This window comes from Phyllobates terribilis, unplaced genomic scaffold (assembly GCF_046119375.1).
Source record: "Phyllobates terribilis strain yellow unplaced genomic scaffold, ASM4611937v1 Scaffold_7__3_contigs__length_470593459, whole genome shotgun sequence".
NCBI classification, from domain to species: domain Eukaryota; kingdom Metazoa; phylum Chordata; class Amphibia; order Anura; family Dendrobatidae; genus Phyllobates; species Phyllobates terribilis.
Window position 1 is genome coordinate 307,448,405 of NW_027362767.1, and position 21,718 is coordinate 307,470,122.

The window sequence follows — 21,718 nt, forward strand, 5'->3', positions numbered from 1 at the left end:
CATTCAGACATTTCAAACAATCTTACGGTAGAATTCTGGAGAGAAATGTTGGATGAACCTGAGTACTTACCTGTCCAGTGTGGGTGAAAAATGCATTGCAAAATCAAAGCTATCAGCAGTAGGACAGCATATAGTTCTTACTGCACAGTTCTTCGCTATCCACAAACACCATTAAAGGAGTTTTCCAATACTTTGATACTGATTACCAATCCTCAGGATAGGTTATCATTATCAGATCAGTGGGGGTCCAACACCTGGCACTCCCACCCATCAGCTGTTACCATCTATGGCATCAGCTGAGTGTAACCAGTGTACACAGCTGGAACAGCAGTGCTCCGTATATGGTTTAGTGGCCGGTCCTGGTTACTGCAGCTCTGTTGCTCTCCATTGAATGGGAGCAGAGCTGCAGTTTGCAGGATAGGGTCATCCATTTAATATAGGGGTCAACCCCTTTAAGTTACTTTAATCCTGAAATCTCCTTTAATCAAATTGCTTACATTTGACACTACAACATATGCTGAAATGAAGGGCCAAGAAACATCATTCCAGTTTGTAAGATAGTGGACTGGTACAGTTAGGTCCATATATATTTGGACAGAGACAACATTTTTCTAATTTTGGTTCTAGACATTACCACAATGAATTTTAAACAAAACAATTCAGATGCAGTTGAAGTTCAGACTTTCAGCTTTCATTTGAGGGTATCCACATTAAAATTGGATGAAGGGTTTAGGAGTTTCAGCTCCTTAACATGTGCCACCCTGTTTTTAAAGGGACCAAAAGTAATTGGACAGATTAAATAATTGTAAATAAAATGTTCATTTCTAGCACTTGGTTGAAACCCCTTTGTTGGCAATGACTGCCTGAAGTCTTGAACTCATGGACATCACCAGACGCTGGGTTTCCTCCTTTTTGATGCTCTGCCAGGCCTTCACTGCGGTGGTTTTCAGTTGCTGTTTGTTTGTGGGCCTTTCTGTCTGAAGTTTAGTCTTTAACAAGTGAAATGCATGCTCAATTGGGTTGAGATCAGGTGACTGACTTGGCCATTCAAGAATATTCCACTTCTTTGCTTTAATAAACTCCTGGGTTGCTTTGGCTTTATGTTTTGGGTCTTTGTCCATCTGTAGTATGAAACGACAACCAATCAGTTTGGCTGCATTTGGCTGGATCTGAGCACACAGTATGGCTCTGAATACATCAGAATTCATTCGGCTGCTTCTGTCCTGTGTCACATCATCAATAAACACTAGTGACCCAGTGCCACTGGCAGCCATGCATGCCCAAGCCATCACACTGCCACTGCCATGTTTTACAGATGATGTGGTATGCTTTGGATCATGGGCTGTACCACGCCTTCACCATACTTTTCTCTTTCCATCATTCTGGTAGAGGTTGATCTTGATTTCATCTGTCCAAAGAATGTTCTTCCAGAAATGTGCTGGCTTTTTTAGATGTTTTTTTAGCAAATTCCAGTCTAGCCTTTTTATTCTTGATGCTTATGGCTATGTGCCCACGATGCAGAAATGCTCAGGATTTTTTCCTGAGTGTTTCTGCATCTCCCTGGCAGAAAAAAACACATGCGGATTGTACATGTGTTTTCCTGCCAGGGACATGCGGAAATGAAGGGTTCTTCACTTGCAATTCCGCATGCGGGTGTCAAGCGCTTTCCAAGCGATTTTGAGCATCACTTGGAAAAGTGCTTGACAACTAGGTCACACTATATAAATCCATGCAAACGGCATGGATTTATATAGTGTGACCGAGAGAATGGTTAAAAATAAAAAATAAATATATACTTACCTTCTGATGGCCCCTGCAGTCTTGCTGCGCTCCTGTGCTGGATGCCGGCAGATCGCAGTACGCTGTACTGAAGGACCTGCCGTCACATGACTGACATCACCGCAGGTCCTTCAGTCCTGCGCGATCTGCAGGCAAGCACAGGGAAGGAGTCCAGGGGCCGTCGGAAGGTGAATATAATCTTTATTTTTTATTTTATTCTTTTTTTTACAGCTTTTAATGGTACCTGGGTGTGGAGGAGAGTCTCCTGTCCTCCACACCCGGGTACCATCCGCACATTAGAACGCGCCAATTAAGCAAGTACAGATGCAGTCTTGCGGAATTGGCGCGTTCTAATGCAAGTCAATGGTGGCGAAAACGCAGCACTTCCGCAAAATAATTGGTAGTGCTGCGTTTTTTTCCGCAATGATAATCCGCAGCGGAAATTTCCGCAGCATGTGCACAGCACATGTGGATTATCATTGGGGAACATGGCAGGCCTTCTACCATGCGCTTTTTAAGCGTTTCTGCAGCGTCTTTGCCGCTGTGGAAACGCTTAAAAAACGCACCGTGTAGTGAACCCTCTGTATTTACTTTCATGCAGTCTTCTCTTTATGGTAGATTTGGATATTGATACGCCTACCTCCTGGAGAGTGTTGTTCACTTGGTAGGCTGTTGTGAAGGGGTTTCTCTTCACCATGGAGATTATTCTGCGATCATCCACCACTGTTGTCTTCCGTGGGCGCCCAGGTCTTTTTGCATTGATGAGTTCACCAGTGCTTTCTTTCTTTCTCAGGATGTATCAAACTGTAGATTTTGCCACTCCTAATATTGTAGCAATTTCTCGGATGTATTTTTTTAATGTTTTTGCAGCTTAAGGATGGCTTGCTTCACCTGCATGGAGAGCTCTTTGACCGCATGTTTACTTCACAGCAAAACCTTCCAAATGCAAGCACCACACCTCAAATCAACTCCAGGCCTTTTATCTGCTTAATTGAGAATGACATAACGTCCATGAAATAGCCTTGGAGTCAATTGTCCAATTACTTTTGGCCCCTTTAAAAACAGGGTGGCACATGTTAAGGAGCTGAAACTCCTAAACCCTTCATCCAATTTTAATGTGGATATCCTCAAATGAAAGCTGAAAGTCTGAACTTCAACTGCATCTGAATTGTTTTGTTTAAAATTCATTGTGGTAATGTCTAGAACCAAAATTAGAAAAATGTTGTCTCTGTCCAAATATATATGGACCTAACTGTAATAATTATATATTTTTCTAAGAAAAAAAGATAATGCAACGGATCCAGTATGAGATAGAAGATTCCATTCTACGCAATTAAAGTGTATTTAAAAGGAGTATTCCAACCTACAAAAGATATCGTCTGAATAGATGAGAATCAGGACCCAGTGCAAAGGGGAGAAGTTTTGGACAAGTACTTAACATGTCACTCTCCGCAAGGAGAAATGTTATCCCTTAGATACCGGTCTGACGCCTCTCATCCAGCCAAACCTGAACTCACACTTTGCACTGATGAGGGGCAGTACCCCGAAACACAGTGTCTGCAAATTGAGTTTCTGGTTCTGGCTTATATCCTACGTCATGTGATAAGGCTTGTTAAAGGTTCACTATTGACTTCTAGGATTCCTACTTCCTGTAAGTGGCAGAAGAAGAGACAATTTGGAGACTGACATGATGTTAGGAGTTAATGGGGTACTTCAAATTGAAACAGTTTTTTGGGAGAAGTGCGGAGACCGAAACAAAAATGCTATTTCTCATGTAAATTTTTTTCTTTATGGCATTTAACTTACAAGTTAAAGGTTATATTGTGATAGTTCGGACTTTAACTAATGAGGTGATGTTATAGTGTTTTTCTATTTTTTTTATTTTTTATTATTCATTAGATGGAGGAAAGGAAACTTGGAGCCTGCGATTGTTTAATCACTTGTACAATGTACTGCAACACTACACTACATAGCACAAATAGCCATCTCCTATGAGTTCAAGAGCTCCAATATAGTGGTAATAGGGGCTTTCAGCAGGCAATCACAGCCGGACTGGACGCACCAGCAAAGTTGCACTACTTAAATGTCGATTACTTCTGTTAGAGCCAGGTGCTCTGTGTGTAGCAGACCCAGCTCCTGAGCCCGTCCATACACCTGTAGCCTTCCTAAAAAGCACTGTTCACTCCTATGGAGTTAAGTTGTTAAAGAGGTTTTCCAGGACATAAGTCATCAGTATTCGATCTTTTGGGATTTGACAGCAGACACCCTTCACCAATCAGCGGTTCGCAGCTCCCGAGGTGGCTGGAAGTAGACAATGTACAGATCTGTAGCAGCACACCACCATACATTGTGCAGTGGTCATTCTCATGTACTGCAGCTTCACTCCCATTGAAGTGCATGGGAATCGAGCTCCAGTCCAAGCTTCTGTACACTGTGTACATCCAGCCATCTCGGCAGCTGAAAAACGACCAGTTGTTGGGGGTCCCAATCCCCTGCAGATGTGAAATTGATGATCTATTCAATAACAAAATCAAGTTCTTGAAAACGTATTTAAATTCTGCTCAGCTGTAAAGTGACAATTAATACATAATGTTTATGGGAAGATCACTTCAAAGAAATGGAAAAAAACACTCAGAAGGAAACCTTCGCAGATGTGAACAATATGCTATTATAGGGCTGCACGAAACCTTCCTCCAACCTCCACTCACTGCCAAAAGTATGGAGCCAGACGGGAGCTGACAGCATCTGACTCCACATCTCCCAGCAGAGGTGGTCATGTATCACTCCTGCAAAGCAGACAGGGCCGTCAGCACAGATCTGCCTGGAGAGATGGACACGAGAATTGGGGCTTCACACAGCAGTCCGCTACGCCAATGTAACCACTGGGAAGAAAAAGGAAAGGGCCGCTCACGGCTCACTGACAGGTTGCACTGCATTTACTGAATTCAGCTATTCCACTTTTATTCCTCCCAGAAATGTATTCATAAACCTGACAATTGGGCGTAAGCACTCTCCTTACTAATTAGGTACATCACATACACGAGGCACTGTCCGACTGAAGAGATGGACCTTAAAAGGGAACCAGTCACCAGTGCAGGTCTGTGTGCCAGACTGGGGGGGGGGTCTTGGGGTGCCAGTGCAGGGCCAGGGCGGGGGAGGAGAGGGAGAGGGAGAGGGGGGGGGGTGAGAGGGAGAGGGGGGGTGAGTGAGTGGGAGAGGGGGGGGGGGATGAGTGGGAGAGGGGGGGGGGGGATGAGAGGGAGAGGGGGGTCTTGAGGGCCAGTGTAGGTCTGTGTGCAGGGCCAGGGCGGGAGATGAGGGGGAGAGTCTTGGGGGGGTGAGTGCAGGTCCGTGTGCAGAGCTAGGGCGGGGGATGTCTTGGGGGTGTCTGTGCAGGTCCGTGTGCCGTTGGGGGTGTCTCTGCAGATCCGTGTGCCATTGGGGGGTGTCTGTGCAGGTCCGTGTGCCGTTGGTGGGGTGTCTGTGCAGGTCCGTGTGCCGTTGGTGGGGTGTCTGTGCAGGTCCGTGTGCCGTTGGGGGGGGGGGGGGGGGGGGTGTCTGTGCAGGTCCGTGTGCCGTTGGGGGGGGGGGGGGTGTCTGTGCAGGTCCGTGTGCCGTTGGGGGGGGGTGTCTGTGCAGGTCCGTGTGCCGTTGGGGGGGGGTGTCTGTGCAGGTCCGTGTGCCGTTGGGGGGGGGTGTCTGTGCAGGTCCGTGTGCCGTTGGGGGGGGGTGTCTGTGCAGGTCCGTGTGCCGTTGGGGGGTGTCTGTGCAGGTCCGTGTGCCTACTTAACCCCTACCTGCCAGATGAAACCTCAGACTGCAGCTTATATGCAGGGCGAGCAGCTAGTTAGAAGCAGTTGTATCTCCTTTCAACTTCTCTGGTCCACTAAAAATGGATAGAACATAAAAAACTTAGGGTGCTTTCACACTGCCTTTTGGCACCAGTTCATTGGTTCCGTCGGGGCTTATGTTCGAATCCCCCGCAAAACAGTATTCAGGCGTATGTACCGACGGCGCCTTAGACTATAATGGTGCCAACAGTGTGAACGTGCGGTTGTGCATCATTTTTGGGCGTGTACACCTACTGGAGGCAGACAGAAGTAGTAGACTGAGTGTGGCTGTCTGTCTCCAGTAGGCGTACATGCCTGAAAATGATGCATGGCAGAGCGCACGTTCACTCTGTTTTTCAATCTTTATTATTGGGTGTGCACATGTTTTTCTGCCCTTCTTCCTTTTCTCTATTTGCATGACTTATCTTTTGCAGGGTTATTGGAGCACCCCTTTAGTGAAACTCGCTGTGCCCACTATCTTTGTTTATCGTTCACTCTGTTGGCACCATTCTAGTCGAATACCGTTTTGTGCGTAAGCTCCGACGGGACCAATAAAAAGGTGTCAAAACGCAGGGTGAAAGCACCCTTAGGTTAAAAGTGCTTCCCAAGCTGCCCTTCTACTTTTTGCATCCCATCATGTTCTCCAGTGCCTCTTTCCTTCTGCGATGAGCCTGTGTGATCCCTCCACACGTGCTTACTCAGGTGAGCGATTTCCCTATGGCTTCTCACCTCTACTCCTTGCCCTCAGCAGATCGCAGACAAGTTACACAGATGTTTTCCTTACATGACTTCACTGTGTAGCCCCATCTGTATTCTTACCAGTCAACCCATAAAATGAGGATTTATAGTGCGATAAAATTAAAATTCAGCAGAATTAAGTTCAGCCCTCCATAACAGTCACAGAGAAAAGCAGGCACAGAGCACTCTCCTTCTATACGACATTGATCATTCTGACCGATGCAGGCAGGAGAGAAAGATACCAAGATCGGTACATCACTAAAACTGCATGGATGGTGCAGATACTGATAAGCAGAAGGACCCTTCATGTGATCAGTCGCATATCTGGAAAGAACTTGAAAATGTGGCAGGGTATACAGTGGGTGTTGATGCAGCAGATGTGTATGCGTGCACATAGCAGAGCTGTGTGTTTGTATATGTATGTATACATGTAACAGAGGTGTATGCGTCCATGTAGCAGAGATGTATGTATGTATGTCTATAACAGGTGTATGTGTGCATGTATGTATGTCTATAACAGGTGTATGTGTGCATGTATGTACAGTTGAAACCAATAGTTTACATACACTATATAAAAAGACATGCGTTTTTCTCAATATCTGACATGAAATCAGAATAAACCTTTCCCGTTTTAGGTCAGTCAGGATTATCATAATTTTTAATATTTGCCAAATGCCAGAATAATGAGAGAGAGAGAGAGAGAATGTTTTGAGGCATTTTTATTACTTACTGCAAAGTCAAAACTTTACATACATTTCATTAGTATTTGGTACCATTGCCCTTAAACTGAATGACACGGGTGAAACATTTGGGATATCCTTCCACAAGCGTCTCAATAGTTGGTTGGAATTTGGGCCCATTCCTCCTGACAAAACTGGTGTAACTGATCCAGGTTTGTAGGACGCCTTGCTCGCACCTGCCTTTTCAGCTTTGCCCATACATTTTCAATAGGATTGAGATCAGGGCTTTGTGATGGCCACTCCAAAACATTGACTTTGTTATCCCTAAGCCACTTTGTTACCATTTTGGCAGTATGCTTCTGGTTATTGTCCATTTGGAAGACCCATTTCCGCCCAAGCTTTAACTTCCTGGCTGATGTCTTGGGATGTTGCTTCAGTATTGCCACATAATCTTCTTTTCTCATGATGCCATCTATTTTGTGAAGTGCACCAGTTGTTCCTGCAGCAAAACAACCCCGCAACATGAAGCTGCCACCCCCATGTTTTATTGTTGGGATGGTGTTCTTAGGCTTCCAAACGTCTCCCTTTTTCCTCCAAACGTAACGATGGTCATTATGCCCAAAAAGTTTAATTTTAGGTTCATCAGACCACAGGACATGTCTCCAAAAGTTAAGGTCTTTATTCCTGTGTGCATTTGCAAACATTAATATGGCTGTTTTAGGTTTTATTTTGAATAATGTCTTCTTTGTGGCAGAGTGGCCTTTCAGCCTATTTTGATACAGTACTCGTTTCACTGTGAATACTGACAATTTTACCAGCTTCAACCATCATCTTCACAAGGTCTTTTACTTTTGTCCTTTGGTTGATATGCACATGTCAGACAAAAGCACGTTCATCTCTGGGACACAGAACGAGTCTCCGTCCTGAGCGGTATGATGGCTTGACATTCGCACCTTGTTTGTACTTGCGTATAATTGTTTGTACAGATGAACGAAGCACCTTCAGGTATCTTGAAATTGTACCCAAGGATGAGCCAGACTTGTGCAAGTCCACAATTCTCTTCCTGATATCTTGGCTGATTTCTTTAGACTTTCCCCAAGATGCTACACAAAGCAGCAGTGTGTTTCAGGTGTGAATTAAAATAAATCCACAGGTGTGTCTCTAATTAAAGCAGATGTTGGCAAAAATTAGAAGCTTCCAAACACATATCATCATCAGAATTGTTTAAAGGCATAGTAATCTTAGTGTGTAAACTTTTGACTTTGCATTAAGTAATAAAAATGTCTTAAAACATTCTCTAATATTTGGCAAATGCCAGAATAATGAGAAACATTATGGTAATCCTAATTTACCTAAAATGGGAAAGGTTTATTCTGATTTCATGACAGATATTAAGAAAAACATACATATGTGTCTTTTTATATAGTGTATGTAAACTTCTGATTTCAACAGTATATATGTAACAGAGGTGTATCCATCCATGTAGCAGAGCTGTGTGTGTATACAGTTGTGCTCAAAAGTTCACATACCCCAGCAGAATTTTTCCTTTCTTGGCCTTGTTTCAGAGAATATGAATGATAACAAAAAAAACCTTTCTCCACTCATGGTTATTAGTTGGGTGAAGCCATTTATTGTCAAGCTACTGTGTTTTCTCTTATCAAATCTTAATGACAACCAAAAACATCCAAATGACCCTGATCAAAAATTCACATACCCCAGTTCTTAACACCGTGTATTGCCCCCTCTAACATCAATGACAGCTTGGAGTCCTTTGTGGTAGTTGTGGATGAGGTTCTTTATTTTCTCAGATGGTAAAGATGCCCATTCTTCTTGGCAAAATGCCTCCAGTTCCTGTAAATTCCTGGGCTGTCTAGCATGAACTGCGCGCTTGAGATCTCCCCAGAGTGGCTCAATGATATTGAGGTCAGGAGACTGAGATGGCCACTCCAGAACCTTCACTTTGTTCTGCTGTAGCCAATGACAGGTCGACTTGACCTTAAAGGGATATTCCCATCTCCAAGATCCTATCCCAATATGTAGTAGGTGTAATAATAATAATAATAATAATATTAGCAAATGCCTCCAATTAGAAATGTAGTATAGTATTTTTGATTCGCTATGTCTATTTCCTCATGTGCAGGCATTGTAGGACCTTAGGTATCCATGGTTACATCCACTGATGTTAGCTATCTGCTAGTGGTCCATGGAGCTATCACTGATGTTAGCTATCTGCTGGTGGTCGTAACCGTGGATACCTAATGTCCTGTATTGCATGCACATGAGTTAAGTGGCTTAGCAAATCAAAAATACTATACTACATTTCTAATTGGAGGTATTAGCTAACCTTATTATTATTATTACACCTACTACATATTGGGATAGGATCTTGGAGATGGGAATACCCCTTTAAGTTTTGGATCGTTGTCATGTTGGAACGTCAAAGTACGTCCCATGAGCAGCTTCCGGGCTGATGAGTGCAAATTTGCCTCCAGTATTTGCTGATAACGTGCTGCATTCATCTTTCCTTCAACTTTTACCAAGTTTCCTGTGCCTTTGTAGCTCACACATCCCCAAAACATCAGCGATCCACCTCTGTGCTTTACTGTAGGAATGGTGTTCCTTTCATCATAGGCCTTGTTAACCTCTATCCAAATTAACGTTTATGGTTGTGGCCAAAAAGTTCAATTTTGGTCTCATCACTCCAAATTACCATGTTCAAGAAGTTTTGAGGCTTGTCTCTGTGCTGGTTGGCATATTGTAGGTGAGATACTTTGTGGCATTTGGGCAGTAATGGTTTTCTTCTGGCGACTCGACCATGCAGCCCATTTTTCTTCAAGTGCCTCCTTATTGTGCATCTTGAAACAGCCACACCGCTAGTTTTCAGAGTCCTGAATTTCAGCTGATGTTATTTGTGAGTTTTTCTTTGCATCCTGAACAATTTTCCTGACAGTTGTGCTCGAAATTTTTGTTGGTCTACATGACCGTGGTTTGGTTTTCACAGAGCTCATGATTTTCCATTTGTTAATCACAGTTTGAACACTGCTGACTGGCATTATCAACTTCTTGGATATTTTTTGTATCCCTTTCATGTGTTACAGTTAAACTACCTTTTCCCGTAGATCCATTGACAATTCTTTTGCTTTCTCCATGACTCACAATCCAGAAATGTCAGTGGCTGGATGAAAGAGTCTGTCTGGATCCCAGAAACTCACTCAGCTTTTATGCACACACACTGATTACAAGCAAACAGGTCACAGGTGAGAAATTACGTTTAGTAGCCATTCAAACCTATTCGTGTCAAATTCTGAGCATGTTAGCAGGCCAAAATCTCCAGGGTATGTTAACTTTTGATCAGGGTCATTTGGATGTTTTTGGTGGTCATTAAGATTTAAAAAGAGAAAACACAGTAGTTTGACTATAAATGGCTTCACCCAACCAATAACCATGAGTGGAGAAAGTTTTTTTTTGTTTGCTATCATTCATATTCTCTGAAACAGGGCCAAGAAAGCAAAAATTATGCCGGGGTATGTAAACTTTTGAGCACAATTGTTTATGTATATGTAACAGAGGTGTATGTGTGCATGCAGTAGAGATGTGTGTATGTATATATGTAACAGAAGTGCATCCATCCATGTAGGAGAGTTGTGTGCATATATGTATGTGTGTGACAGAGGTGTATGTGTGCATGTAGCAGAGTTGTGTGCATGTATATATGTAACAGAGGTGTATGTGTGCATGTAGCAGAGTTGTGTGCCTGTATATATGTAACAGGTGTATCCATCCATGTAGCAGAGTTGTATGTATGTATGTATGTATATGTAACAAAAGGTGTATGTGTGCATGTAGCAGAGCTGTGTGTTTGTGTATGTATATATGTAACAGATTTGTATGTGTGATAGCGGTGATGAGTGCATGTGTGCTCTGCATAATGAATATAATGCGCATGCTGTAAATCTATATAAATGTATAATACATGATGGAGAGAAACACTAACAATAAATCTATGACCTCCCTAGTCCAACCTGGTGCATTAAAATGGGTGACAGTGACCCCAGCATTCTTTACACCACCAGGAAAGTTTTAATTAGTAGAAAATATGTTTTTATACTTACCCCCAAGCCCAATCTGATGGGCATGTGATGGCAGCATTTGATCGGCAGCTGCATAAATCATGTAAAACTGTTTGTATAAGGAGACTGGCAGGGTACACAGGGAAAACTGCCTTTAAGTGATGTTGCCGTTAATATAGTTAAGGGGCGATTCCCTACTACTGCTGTTCTGAATCTCCCATATCACCACTGTCTAGATGCAGGAAGAACCAGTCACTTTCTGGCTACACCAGTTCCCAGCCTCACAAAGCTTTTAGGCTTTTTTTTTTTTAAAGGCTTCAAGTGGCATAAAGAAAAAACCTTGAAGACCCCTTAAATCGGGGGTTCCCAACTTGTGGCTCGCAGGCCCATGGCATCAGCACCAGGTCTAGCAAGTAGCTATGAAGAGCAGGTCTCCAGATGCGACTGAGTAGCCCTGTACAAAAGAGCAGATCTGGGTGCTCATATACTGGCGGAGGGCAAGGGGGAAATAAACGTGGTAAGCCGAAGGTATGCGGGCAGCACGGTGACTCAGTGGATGGCTTTGCAGCGCTGGTGTCCTGGGTTCATATCCCACCATGGACAACATCTGCAAGGAGTCTGTATGTTCTCCCCATGTTTGTGTGGGTTTCTGGTTTCCTCCCACCCTCCAAAGGCATACTGATAGGGAATTTAGATTGTGAGCCGATGTGAATGGGGGCAGTGCCCATAATGTCTGTAAATTGTCTGAATTGTAAGGCTATGTTCACACGTTTTTTTTCATGCTTTTTTTATGATAATTTTCAGCTGGGTTTTGCAGTACCAGCAAAGTCTATGAGATTCCAGAAATCTCATGCACACATCATTTTTTTTTTTTTTTGTTCAGGATTTTCTGCCTTGCTTGTTTTTTTTTTTTGCAAAATAGAGCATGTCACTTCTTTCAGCATTTTTTTCACCCTTTGGAAGTAATGTGTGGTGAAAAAAAAAACATTGAAAAAAACGCACCAAAAAGACAGGTGTCAAGTTTTCAGCATTTTTTGTGCCTAAGCCAGAATGAGATTTTTTTTTTTTCACTGAACTTTATGTATATGCCTAACAGAGACAAAAGGACAGTGACAAAAAATGCACACAAAAAAGAATGAAAGCAAGAAAACAGCAACAAAAATCCTGAATAACCACCTGGCAAGAGATATGGTTTTGCTGCAGAACAAAAAAATCATGTGCTGTGGAATAGATTGTGTTGGCGCTATATAAATAAAAAGATTATCATATTATTATACTGCCAGTGACAGGAGGCGCTTGACACTGGATGTGATTGTGTGGTGGGAGCGCCTGATAGGAGAGTATTAAAAGGAATCTGTCAGCAAGCGTTGGCTATATAATCTGAGGACAGCATTATGTAGAAGATACAACAGAGATTTCACGGATGTGTAACATTATGCTGTGTGCTGTTTCCACACAATGAAGGTTTTATCTTCAAGAGATCATCACTGCCTGGACGACAGCTCGCATGAGCCCTGGTCCGTCCACACCCATTCCTGTGATTAGCAGCTCACTGTCAATAGACAATGTACATACAGAGTGTGGTGTGGGCCGTGTTAACCTTGTGAGCTCTGCTACATGCTGCATTGTGTCACAACTGCTATACTCCGTAAACTAAGTGTTACATTGCTGGAATCAGGGTCTCTGACCCTACATTATGCTGCTCTCAGATGTGGTAGTAAAAGCCTTTAAATGGAGCAATGTGAGAACCCCTGGATGTAAGCATACTGCATATAAGAGAGGGGGCACAAGATTTTAGTGCGATTTCTGTGGGGAAGCTTTGTATGTCATTATACCGGTAATGGGGGCTCCGAATGTCACTACCGTGGGGAAATAGGGCGCTGGATGTGTCTTGTGACCATCACTCAGAGCTGAAAGTGGCTCTCCGGGTAAGAGAGGTTGGGGATCACGGCCCTAAATGATAACATGCATTTTATTACCTGCAGTAGTAACATGGGAACTGAACAACGTAGTTTCAATTCTTACTTCAAAGTGAATACAAGATCTACCAAAATCAGATATGTGAGGAGAACTTGCAACTCCCCTTTATATTAATAAAAAATAATAAATATTGTATGACAAATAGATCCTGTCCTCTATAAACTTCTAAACGTGGATAAAGCCCTGTTCACACCAAATTTGTGATGATTATTCTGTGGATGTACCCGTGAGCTCTTTTCAGGATATGGAGTGTGCCCATACACGCGGGCACCTGTACAGGCATTCAGTGCAGAGACACACTGTGGAGAAGAGCCCTAATATGATGTGATCAGTCTTCCAGACAACTCCTTAGAAGAGCTGAACTCTGCTCTAGGTAATCGGTTCCCTACCAAATACATACAGCCGTCTCCACAGATGTGCAGGAGACATCTATGTAGTGTAAAGACGCCTGTATCTACATCACTGAATACAGATATGTAGTACCCATCTGTAAAGGACACGTACCAGGACAGAGATTCTTAAAGGGAATCTGTCAGTAGGATCAACCCTCCTGAGCCGTCTATATGGGCATGTAGGTCATAGGAAGCTGAGTAAAATGATACCTTGATATCTACAACTCTGTCTTATTCCAGAGAAATATGTTAAGATCTATGGGAAGGACATACATCTCCCTGAAAATCTGCCTCCAAAGCTTACCAGTGTGAGACATGTAATAACTGACAATCTGATCTCCTTGTTCTAATCATTTTGATTGCTTTTGCTTAAAAAAAAAGTCAAAAATAAAACATCACTGCAGAGCTGTGTATAATTACTACTAACATAGTACAGCAGATCTGAGCTTTGTCTCATTACAAACACAACTGCAGCTCTCCTCTCAGTGTTGGCAGCTCAGCTGTACTCCCCTTCCCTCACACTCTATGCCAGAAGATGGAAGCAGAAGTATTGTTTATAATTAGTCAAAACTCTGCAGCAGAGCTGACAACACTATGAGAGAAGAGCTACAGCTGCAGATGTGTTTGTAATGAGAAAAAGCTCAGCTCTGCTGTACTGTCCCTCTCCTCACACTGGCTGCCTGTGAGATGAAGCTGAAGTAGTGTTGGTTGTAATCTCACACAGCCTCCTCTCCTGATCTCACTGGAGAGCTGTCAGTCATTACATGTTTCTCACGGGTAACTCCAGATATAACTTTATTCAGCTTCCTATGACTTGCATGCCCATATAGACAGCTTAGGAAGGTTGATTCCACTGACTAATTAAAAGGCTAGAGGAGCCACTGAAGGTGAAGAACTTGTGATTGCAGAACCATTAGTCTAATTTGTTATGATCTCCTTTTAGTTTAGGGAATAAGATACATCAGTGACCAGCTGAGCAGTTAGGATTTTACCTTGCATATTCCCAGTGATAGTCCAGTGACTACAGAATCTCACTTCTTGAAGAATTTTACGTGAAAAGAACTAAATGTGCATGATAACACGTATTGTAATGAAGACATACAAGTCTGTAACAATATAATGTTTATGTGTCCCAATAAGTCTGCTACTAAAAGTCATAAATGAGGCACTGGTGGACATCAGCATTATATACACTCTTATGTATTATATATACTCCATTGTTACGGCCATGTTCAATAACCAAGCCATACGTGGGCAGCTATTTCATCAAATCGTCCGCAAAAAACAAATCCATCATAATCTGCAATTTAGTAGGAAAAAAATTGTGTGGGAAGTGGAGAAATCCATTATGACAGATAAGTACACGCTCGTGACTGCAAAGTATTTATAGTTAGGTAGGTGGGATTGTAGAGATAGGTTCAGGCACAGTGAAGATTCAGAATAAGGTGCGTGGTGCGTAACATCTAACACGTGTAATACAAAGAGTACCAAGAATCTCACACCACAAAGAGAAGCAGAGGGAAGGAAACCAATCTGACATTGGCCCGATCAAAGAGTGTTCCTGTAAGAGTGACTGCCCTGGCAATGCACCAGGTAATGGGAGCGATCGCCTCGATACTACGGAGGCTGAAAGTTCTCAATTTTGGTTATTCGTGAATCCTTGTAGCTCAGAAGTTTTACACAGTCATTTGCTGACAGTCTTCTGTTACTTTCTTGGGTTATTTTGGATGGGGCCATGTGAACGATCTTGAGAATGTTTTTTGGGCAGATGCCCTTTTCGGTGTTACTTAGTCAGGTAGAGCACCAACCACATCAGCTTACAGGGTAACGTGAGAAATCAGAAGAGCATGGAGCAACAAAACGGTTGCTCCACTTGAAGATCGTGCCGGACCTGCGAGCAGAAGACACTGTCCGTTTGGCATTATGGTAGTCACCAGACGAGGCTTCACCTCCGCTGGCATTGGGTGGCGTATATAAAGAGGGGGGAGATCCATTAAGACTGGCGTTTCGTACACCACTCAAGCTGAACAGCAATAAAAGGAAATGCTCCTCTTACTAACCTGAGACATCTATGATTGTCCTAAAGACGAAAAATGAGGGGCAGGCATAGATTTGTGTGCACCGTTTGCTATCTTTTCCAATCATGTATTTGTCAAACTTACCACCCCCTTCCATTTCCCTTCAAAATACACCAAGCAGAGGAAAAAAAAAATGGACAAATATGGCGCTGATGGATTACTACAGATTGGATTTCTCCAGCGTGCACATTGAGATCTTTGTTGACGGGGTTATCAATCTTTGAGAACAATTTTTTTTGCTTGCTGAAATGCATTTCATTTTGAGCTAAAAATCATTTTTGCAATTATGTTTCTTTCAAAATATTGCACAATTTGCCTTCTAATGCCTCACTGTTGCACGGTCTGTTTCTTGGCTGGAAAATGAGTTGATGGAGAATCCATCAGTGAGCTCGTGCTGACAATCTGACCAGAGAGTTTGTAACTATCTGCCTTTTTCTGAGCTCCTCTCAGCTGAGCTAGGACCGCAGACCACATCAAAGTTGAATACTCAGAAAAACAAGCCTCTAAAAAACAATCATTATTGTAATTGGGCTTTATTAAAAAAGTTGCACTGTTTTGGCTTTTACAGGCTCTTTGAATCCCTCTGAGCATTCAACTTTGATGTGGTCTGTGGTCCTAAATCAGTAAAAGAGGAGCTCAGAAAAAGACAAAGAGGTTGTAAAAGGCAAATGGTGCAAAATTAAAAAAAAAAAAAAAAAACAAAGGCAGTAATTATTTTTAGCCTGAAATGCATTTGGGTATAATAATAAGAAAAAAAATAATCTCTCCAAATGTGTACAATCCCTTTAAGGAACTGATATGAAGAGATAATTAAATCTCACATCAGAAGCAACACAAAGCGGAGTTCAATAAGCTGACTGCTCTGGGTCCAGCTTCAGAAACATCCCTCCCTTTGGTTCTTGATAGAGGTATGTAAAAAGGCTGACATGGAGTCAGAACACTTTAGCGGGGTGGTCTCGTACCTAAAATGTCCTTTCTAAACAGCTATATTTACACCCTAATCACTTTTGTAATTCGCTTTATTAACCAATACACTATACTTCGCCCTATCATGCCAATCCCTGTATTTTTTTTTCCCCTTTTTAACTTCATTTCCTGTGATGCTTCATTTAAGAGGAATCTCACAGGACGTCACAGGAGGTCGGGGCTGCACGCACTTTCCTGCAGCGTGTATTTGAAGAAGATGACATCAGGGGTAGCGCTGTGGTTACTTATATCACTGCCCTCTGAAAATGTCCTTGATTCATGGTGATAGGAAAAACGTGAAAGGTATAATCCAGCTCCTGGCAAACCTTTCTTTTTGTTATCCATGGTGATAGATGCTGAGGGAAAGGTGAGTGCAGCGCCCATACTGTGCTTCTGTCTGTGAAACAAGACGTCATCAGGGAGTGGAGATAGAAGCAGCAAGATATACTAGATCCCTCACTGCTTCTATCACAGCCCCCTGATGACTATTCATTTCAAGGCGGTGATGGAAGATGTGCAGCAGCGCTTGGTGTCACTCACACTGCTTCCATCTCTCCTCCCTGGGGACATCTTGTTTCACAGTTAAAAACTGTAGTGGAGGGGACAGAAGCAGAGAGCTAGCGCTGCACTCACCTTTCCCACAGCTTCTATCAGTGCCATGGAACCAGGACATCTTCAGAGAGCGGCGATGAAAGAAACTGTATTAAGTAACTGCAGTGCCGCCCCTTGAGGATGCCCTGTTGCAGGAGGGAGGTAATAGAAGCTGTGGGGAGGTGACTATAGAGGCATCCTTCTGTGATGCCCTGTTTGAAAGTCCTCTCAAATGAAATGTCACAGGAAGTGAAGAACAAAAATCACATGTAGGGATTAGCAAGATAGGGAGAAGTGTAGGATATTGTGTAATAAAGCTAATAACAAAAGGTGTAAAAATATATTTTTAGAAAGGACATTTCAGGTACCAGACCAAAGCTTTAATATACTCCATTGAATGGTTGTTTTTTCCTTCCAGTGTTTCAAATTTATTCTCATCGCATTCAGTTTCTTCTTACACTTTCGGTTAATGTTCTGCCATCTAAATCACTGGCACATTGACACTACACGGAAATATACAGTATATCATGTTCTTTGCATAAGGCACAAATGCTGACAACTCCCATCAGATTATTTGTCAAGTATTATTTAAATATTTATCACGTCTTTATAGCAGATAGTCTAACAGTAAATTGCACCAAACCTAAAGGAGGAAAGATGCTCTATAAATGCAAAATGCATTCTGTTACGCTGCAAATAAATGACAATGATGGAAGGAACGCAAACCTTTGCTGAAGAGTCCTTAAATTCATTGAGGTTGTCCTGTAGAAAATGAATGGAGATGACACGTGAGCTGGATAGTTGTCAGAAACGAGACCCATGGTTGTGACCTTGAGAAAATACAGCTACTCCTTTTGAGAGGGGTGGGGGGGGGGGATAAATCTTTTGATGCTGTTAACACTGAACAAAGAAAAATCAACATGGAAACTGCTACACGTTAAATGGATATTCATAAGCGGAGCATAGATAGAAAGAAAATAGGGTGTTGGAATTTCACAAGAAAAAGGAAAACCCCAAAAATGTAAATTAAGAGAAAAAAAAACACACTTCATGTTTAGAGCTAAGCAAAAGATTTACATTTTAGCTCTATAAAAAGGTATAGAAGGGTGGGAAAAAAAACAACAGAAAAGGGCAAAAGTGAAATGAAATGTGACATTAAACTTGTGCAGAACAGTTGTTTTCAGAATATATTCTGTCAAGTCATATTACCTTACCAAAATACGAGAAAAGGGGAAAAAAAATGGGAAAAAAAATATTGATGAAAATCCATTGACCGTTGCAAGGCACATCTCGGTACTCCAAGTGCTTCATGGGCAGACGTATGGGACTTACAGTTTTGATGATCATCATAGACATGATGAGGAGGGGAAAAAAAGCTGAATTGATAAGAGTATCAAGAAAAAAAGTAAGAAAAGGTGCATGGGTGCAGCAATCTCCAAGTCTTCATCGTAGGCTGTGCCCATGAGTGCTGCAGCTCGCAGGCCAAAATGGATTTTTCTTGGGTTTGTGAGACGATTAGACAGCGGCCACAACTGCCTTGTAACAGAATGGCATCAAGGCAAACTTTCCAGGACACATCTAAAGGAAGCGGCATGCTCAAATGACTCGACTACTGCAGGCTCGATCACCAGGCTTTACAGAGAAACCTTTCACGACTCCTTCGTAGAAGACACATTTCGGCAAAAATGAAGCTTGCATCGCCTGAGGAATTCAGGAGGCATCAGAATATTCCCACGGGATCCAGGAAATCTTCCAAGTAGAAAATTCTCCCACAAAGAATAGAAACCGATGTAGAGATAAAAAATAAATAAAAAAAATAAATAAATTCTTCTGGACTCCTCTTGCAGGTGCTTTGCTTGGAGCCATTTCACTCTCTCTCTTGGTAATACTCAGGCACTTCCGAACAGACTTTCTTCACGCTATTTACAAAAATATGACTGCTAGGTCCTTGAAGATTTAGCTTAATATTTGCCATTTTAGAAAAATACTTAATAGAAAAATAGTCCAAACAGGGCAATTTTTTTAAGCAATTTCAAAATACAAAATATCAATATAAAAATAAAGGAAACAAAAAAAAAAAACTCCAGCGATTTCCAGCAGAAAATTGGCACCCAACTTGAAGGAAGACGGACTCTTGTATTCCACACAGGTGAGCCTAATATGGATACAGGCTTCCTCATGCTATACTAACCTTTACTGCTGAGGAATGTGATGGGGAAGAATGCGTATCAATTTTACGACGTTTTTGTTCTAGAAAGAGAAAAAAAGAAGAGAAAAACACTTAACACTAGTTTTTGGAATAAAACAATACAACAGATTGCAATGAAATATTTAGAGAAAAATCTCTTACTAAAGGACCCTCCTTTTTTACATGCAAAGGGGGTTCTGGTCTCCTTTATTTTTCATAAATAATAGTATAAATGTCCCTTCTGCGTCATGGGGTTTTTGCTTTCCTCTGGATCAACATGTTAAGTTATAGGTTGAACTCTATGGACTTGTGTCTACTTTTAAGCTTAAACCATGAAACTTCTCGTGTCATCAATATAAAAGAAGTGGACAACCCCTTTAAGACTGTCTAGTCCATTTTCGGGCAGGATTTGTATCTCCGTCCCGGGGAATTTTGGATAATAATGGGTTTTGTGATCTGTTCTTGAAGACCAGAGTACAATAATACTTTACAAACTTGGTTTTAGCTAGTGATAGACACAACAAAGTGGTGTTTTAGCCAAGCTCACAGTGTGTAACCTCATTTATGGGCAATTTTATTACTTTTAAACACTACATAGAATATCCTCGCTTCTGTACTCCTGCTAAGCACACTGGAGTTTGGGCTTCTCCTCGGGACTCGTTTGGATCATTGGCACAAGGTTTTTTCTAAACACATGACATGAAATCCGTAAAGCAACAAAAGCGCCTGGAACTGCTGAGCACGAATGTTTCCAGGTAACATAGTATCCGAGCGTATCCCACATCACGGGGTGACACTGCTTGGATGCCTGCGACTGCTGACGTTCTGAACACATGTCTGTTTGTGGCTTCAGCCCTAGACTCTACCGGCATGGCATGCCTAGATTATTTTTATCATTTGCCAAGTTCTTTGTTTTACTATTAGTTAAAATTAGACAAACGTACCCCTTTCAGGCTCAGAGGTCTCAGATCTGGGAACAGGGGACTTCAAGGACCCAGCAACAGCGGTTTTATCTCCTCCCTTGGAACTTTCTTTTAATTTAGATTCCTTGAAAAGATCTCTCTCGCGGGAAGGCTCCTTCTCTTTCTCCTTCTCTGCAGCCAGTTTTGATTCAGTACTTGTCGTAGCAGCCTTAGATTTTTCTTCCTTCTGAGTTTTTTCTTCTTTCTTTATTTTTTCCTTCTCTTTGTCGGATTTTGGCGTTTTCTCCTTCACATCTCGAACTTTTTCATCTTTGTTTGCCCGGTCTTCCTTTATTTTCTCCTTTCCATCCTTGCCTGGTGCCTTGCTCTCTAGAGGAGCTGCTGGAGTCTTCTCCTTTTTATCCTTCTCCTTTTCCTTCCCCACTTTATCTTTGTCTTCCTTCTCTTTAATAATTTTGCTGTGGGAACAAGCAGAAGTGAACATTAGCTGAAAGCAGGTAATGTCTCCAACAAATGGGATAGCGTTTGTCATTGGAAATAAGCCCCATCCCATCCGATGATGGTAGTCCCTATTAAGGAATGTCTAATATCCAACAAGGACTCCTTTTTCCACCAGGTCTTGGCACTTCCTTTAAGAAGAGAAGTTTTTTAAAGGGAATCGATCACCAGGTTTTTCTACTTACTCTGAGAACAGTAATATAGAGACAGAGATCCCAATTCCAGCGATGTGTCACTTACTGGGCTGCTTGCTGTAATTTGGATAGAATCCCTGTATGTTATCAGTAGATTATCAATAGAGGACTAGTAAACCTGCTACCATGTAGTCCTCCATGTTCCAACAGATCTCTATAACCACGCCCCCACCCCTGATTGGCAGCTGTGTACACAGCATAGGCAGAAAGCAGCCAATCAGAGGTGTGGGCGGGGTTATAGCATTCAGAGAACTGGTAGATCTGCAGCGGATGAAACAGTGATATTATCAAAAGTGCACCAAGTAGCCCAGTAAGTGACACATTGCTGGAATCAGGGAGTCCGCCTCTTCATTATGCTGCTCTCAGATGGAGTAGCAAAATTCTGGTGACAGATTCCCTTTAAATTATCTGGCTTGTAACTGGGCCGAATCACTAAATGTACCTCAAATAAACAAATGAAACTCTCCATTACAAAACACAGAAAACGACTTGTGTTTATTTCCCTTTGATAAATATAGTTCTAGTTTAGCCCTACAAGAGAGTAAAAAGGCAGCACTGGGCCCAGAGGATGCAATGAAGAATATACATACCTATTTGAGGAGCTATTGCCATTATTTGTGGTGACTTTGGGTGTCGTGTTGGCGGCTTTGGTAACAACTTTCACTGCACTTTGAGATTTCTCCTTCAGTTTTTCTTTAGATTTAGAAAAAAAAAAAAAAAACATTGTAAGTTAACAACCAACAGATATCACCTTTGTGGAATACATAGTAATGTCCAAGTTGCAATAAGCAGAAATGTCTTCCAGTGAAAT

The 21,718-nt window shown here is 42.1% G+C and overlaps 1 protein-coding gene across 1 annotated transcript in view; it reads right to left on the minus strand.

Moving 5' to 3' along the window:
* THOC2 (THO complex subunit 2) overlaps window positions 1-21,718 on the minus strand; it is a 141,997-nt gene that overhangs the window by 20,124 nt on the left and 100,155 nt on the right. Inside the window, exons 30-33 of the mRNA XM_073641084.1 lie at window positions 21,498-21,600; window positions 20,237-20,673; window positions 19,296-19,354; window positions 17,831-17,866 (exon numbers count right to left, since the gene is read on the minus strand). Of these exons, the coding sequence (XP_073497185.1) occupies window positions 17,831-17,866; window positions 19,296-19,354; window positions 20,237-20,673; window positions 21,498-21,600 (635 nt within the window). The remainder of the gene's footprint in view (window positions 1-17,830; window positions 17,867-19,295; window positions 19,355-20,236; window positions 20,674-21,497; window positions 21,601-21,718) is intronic.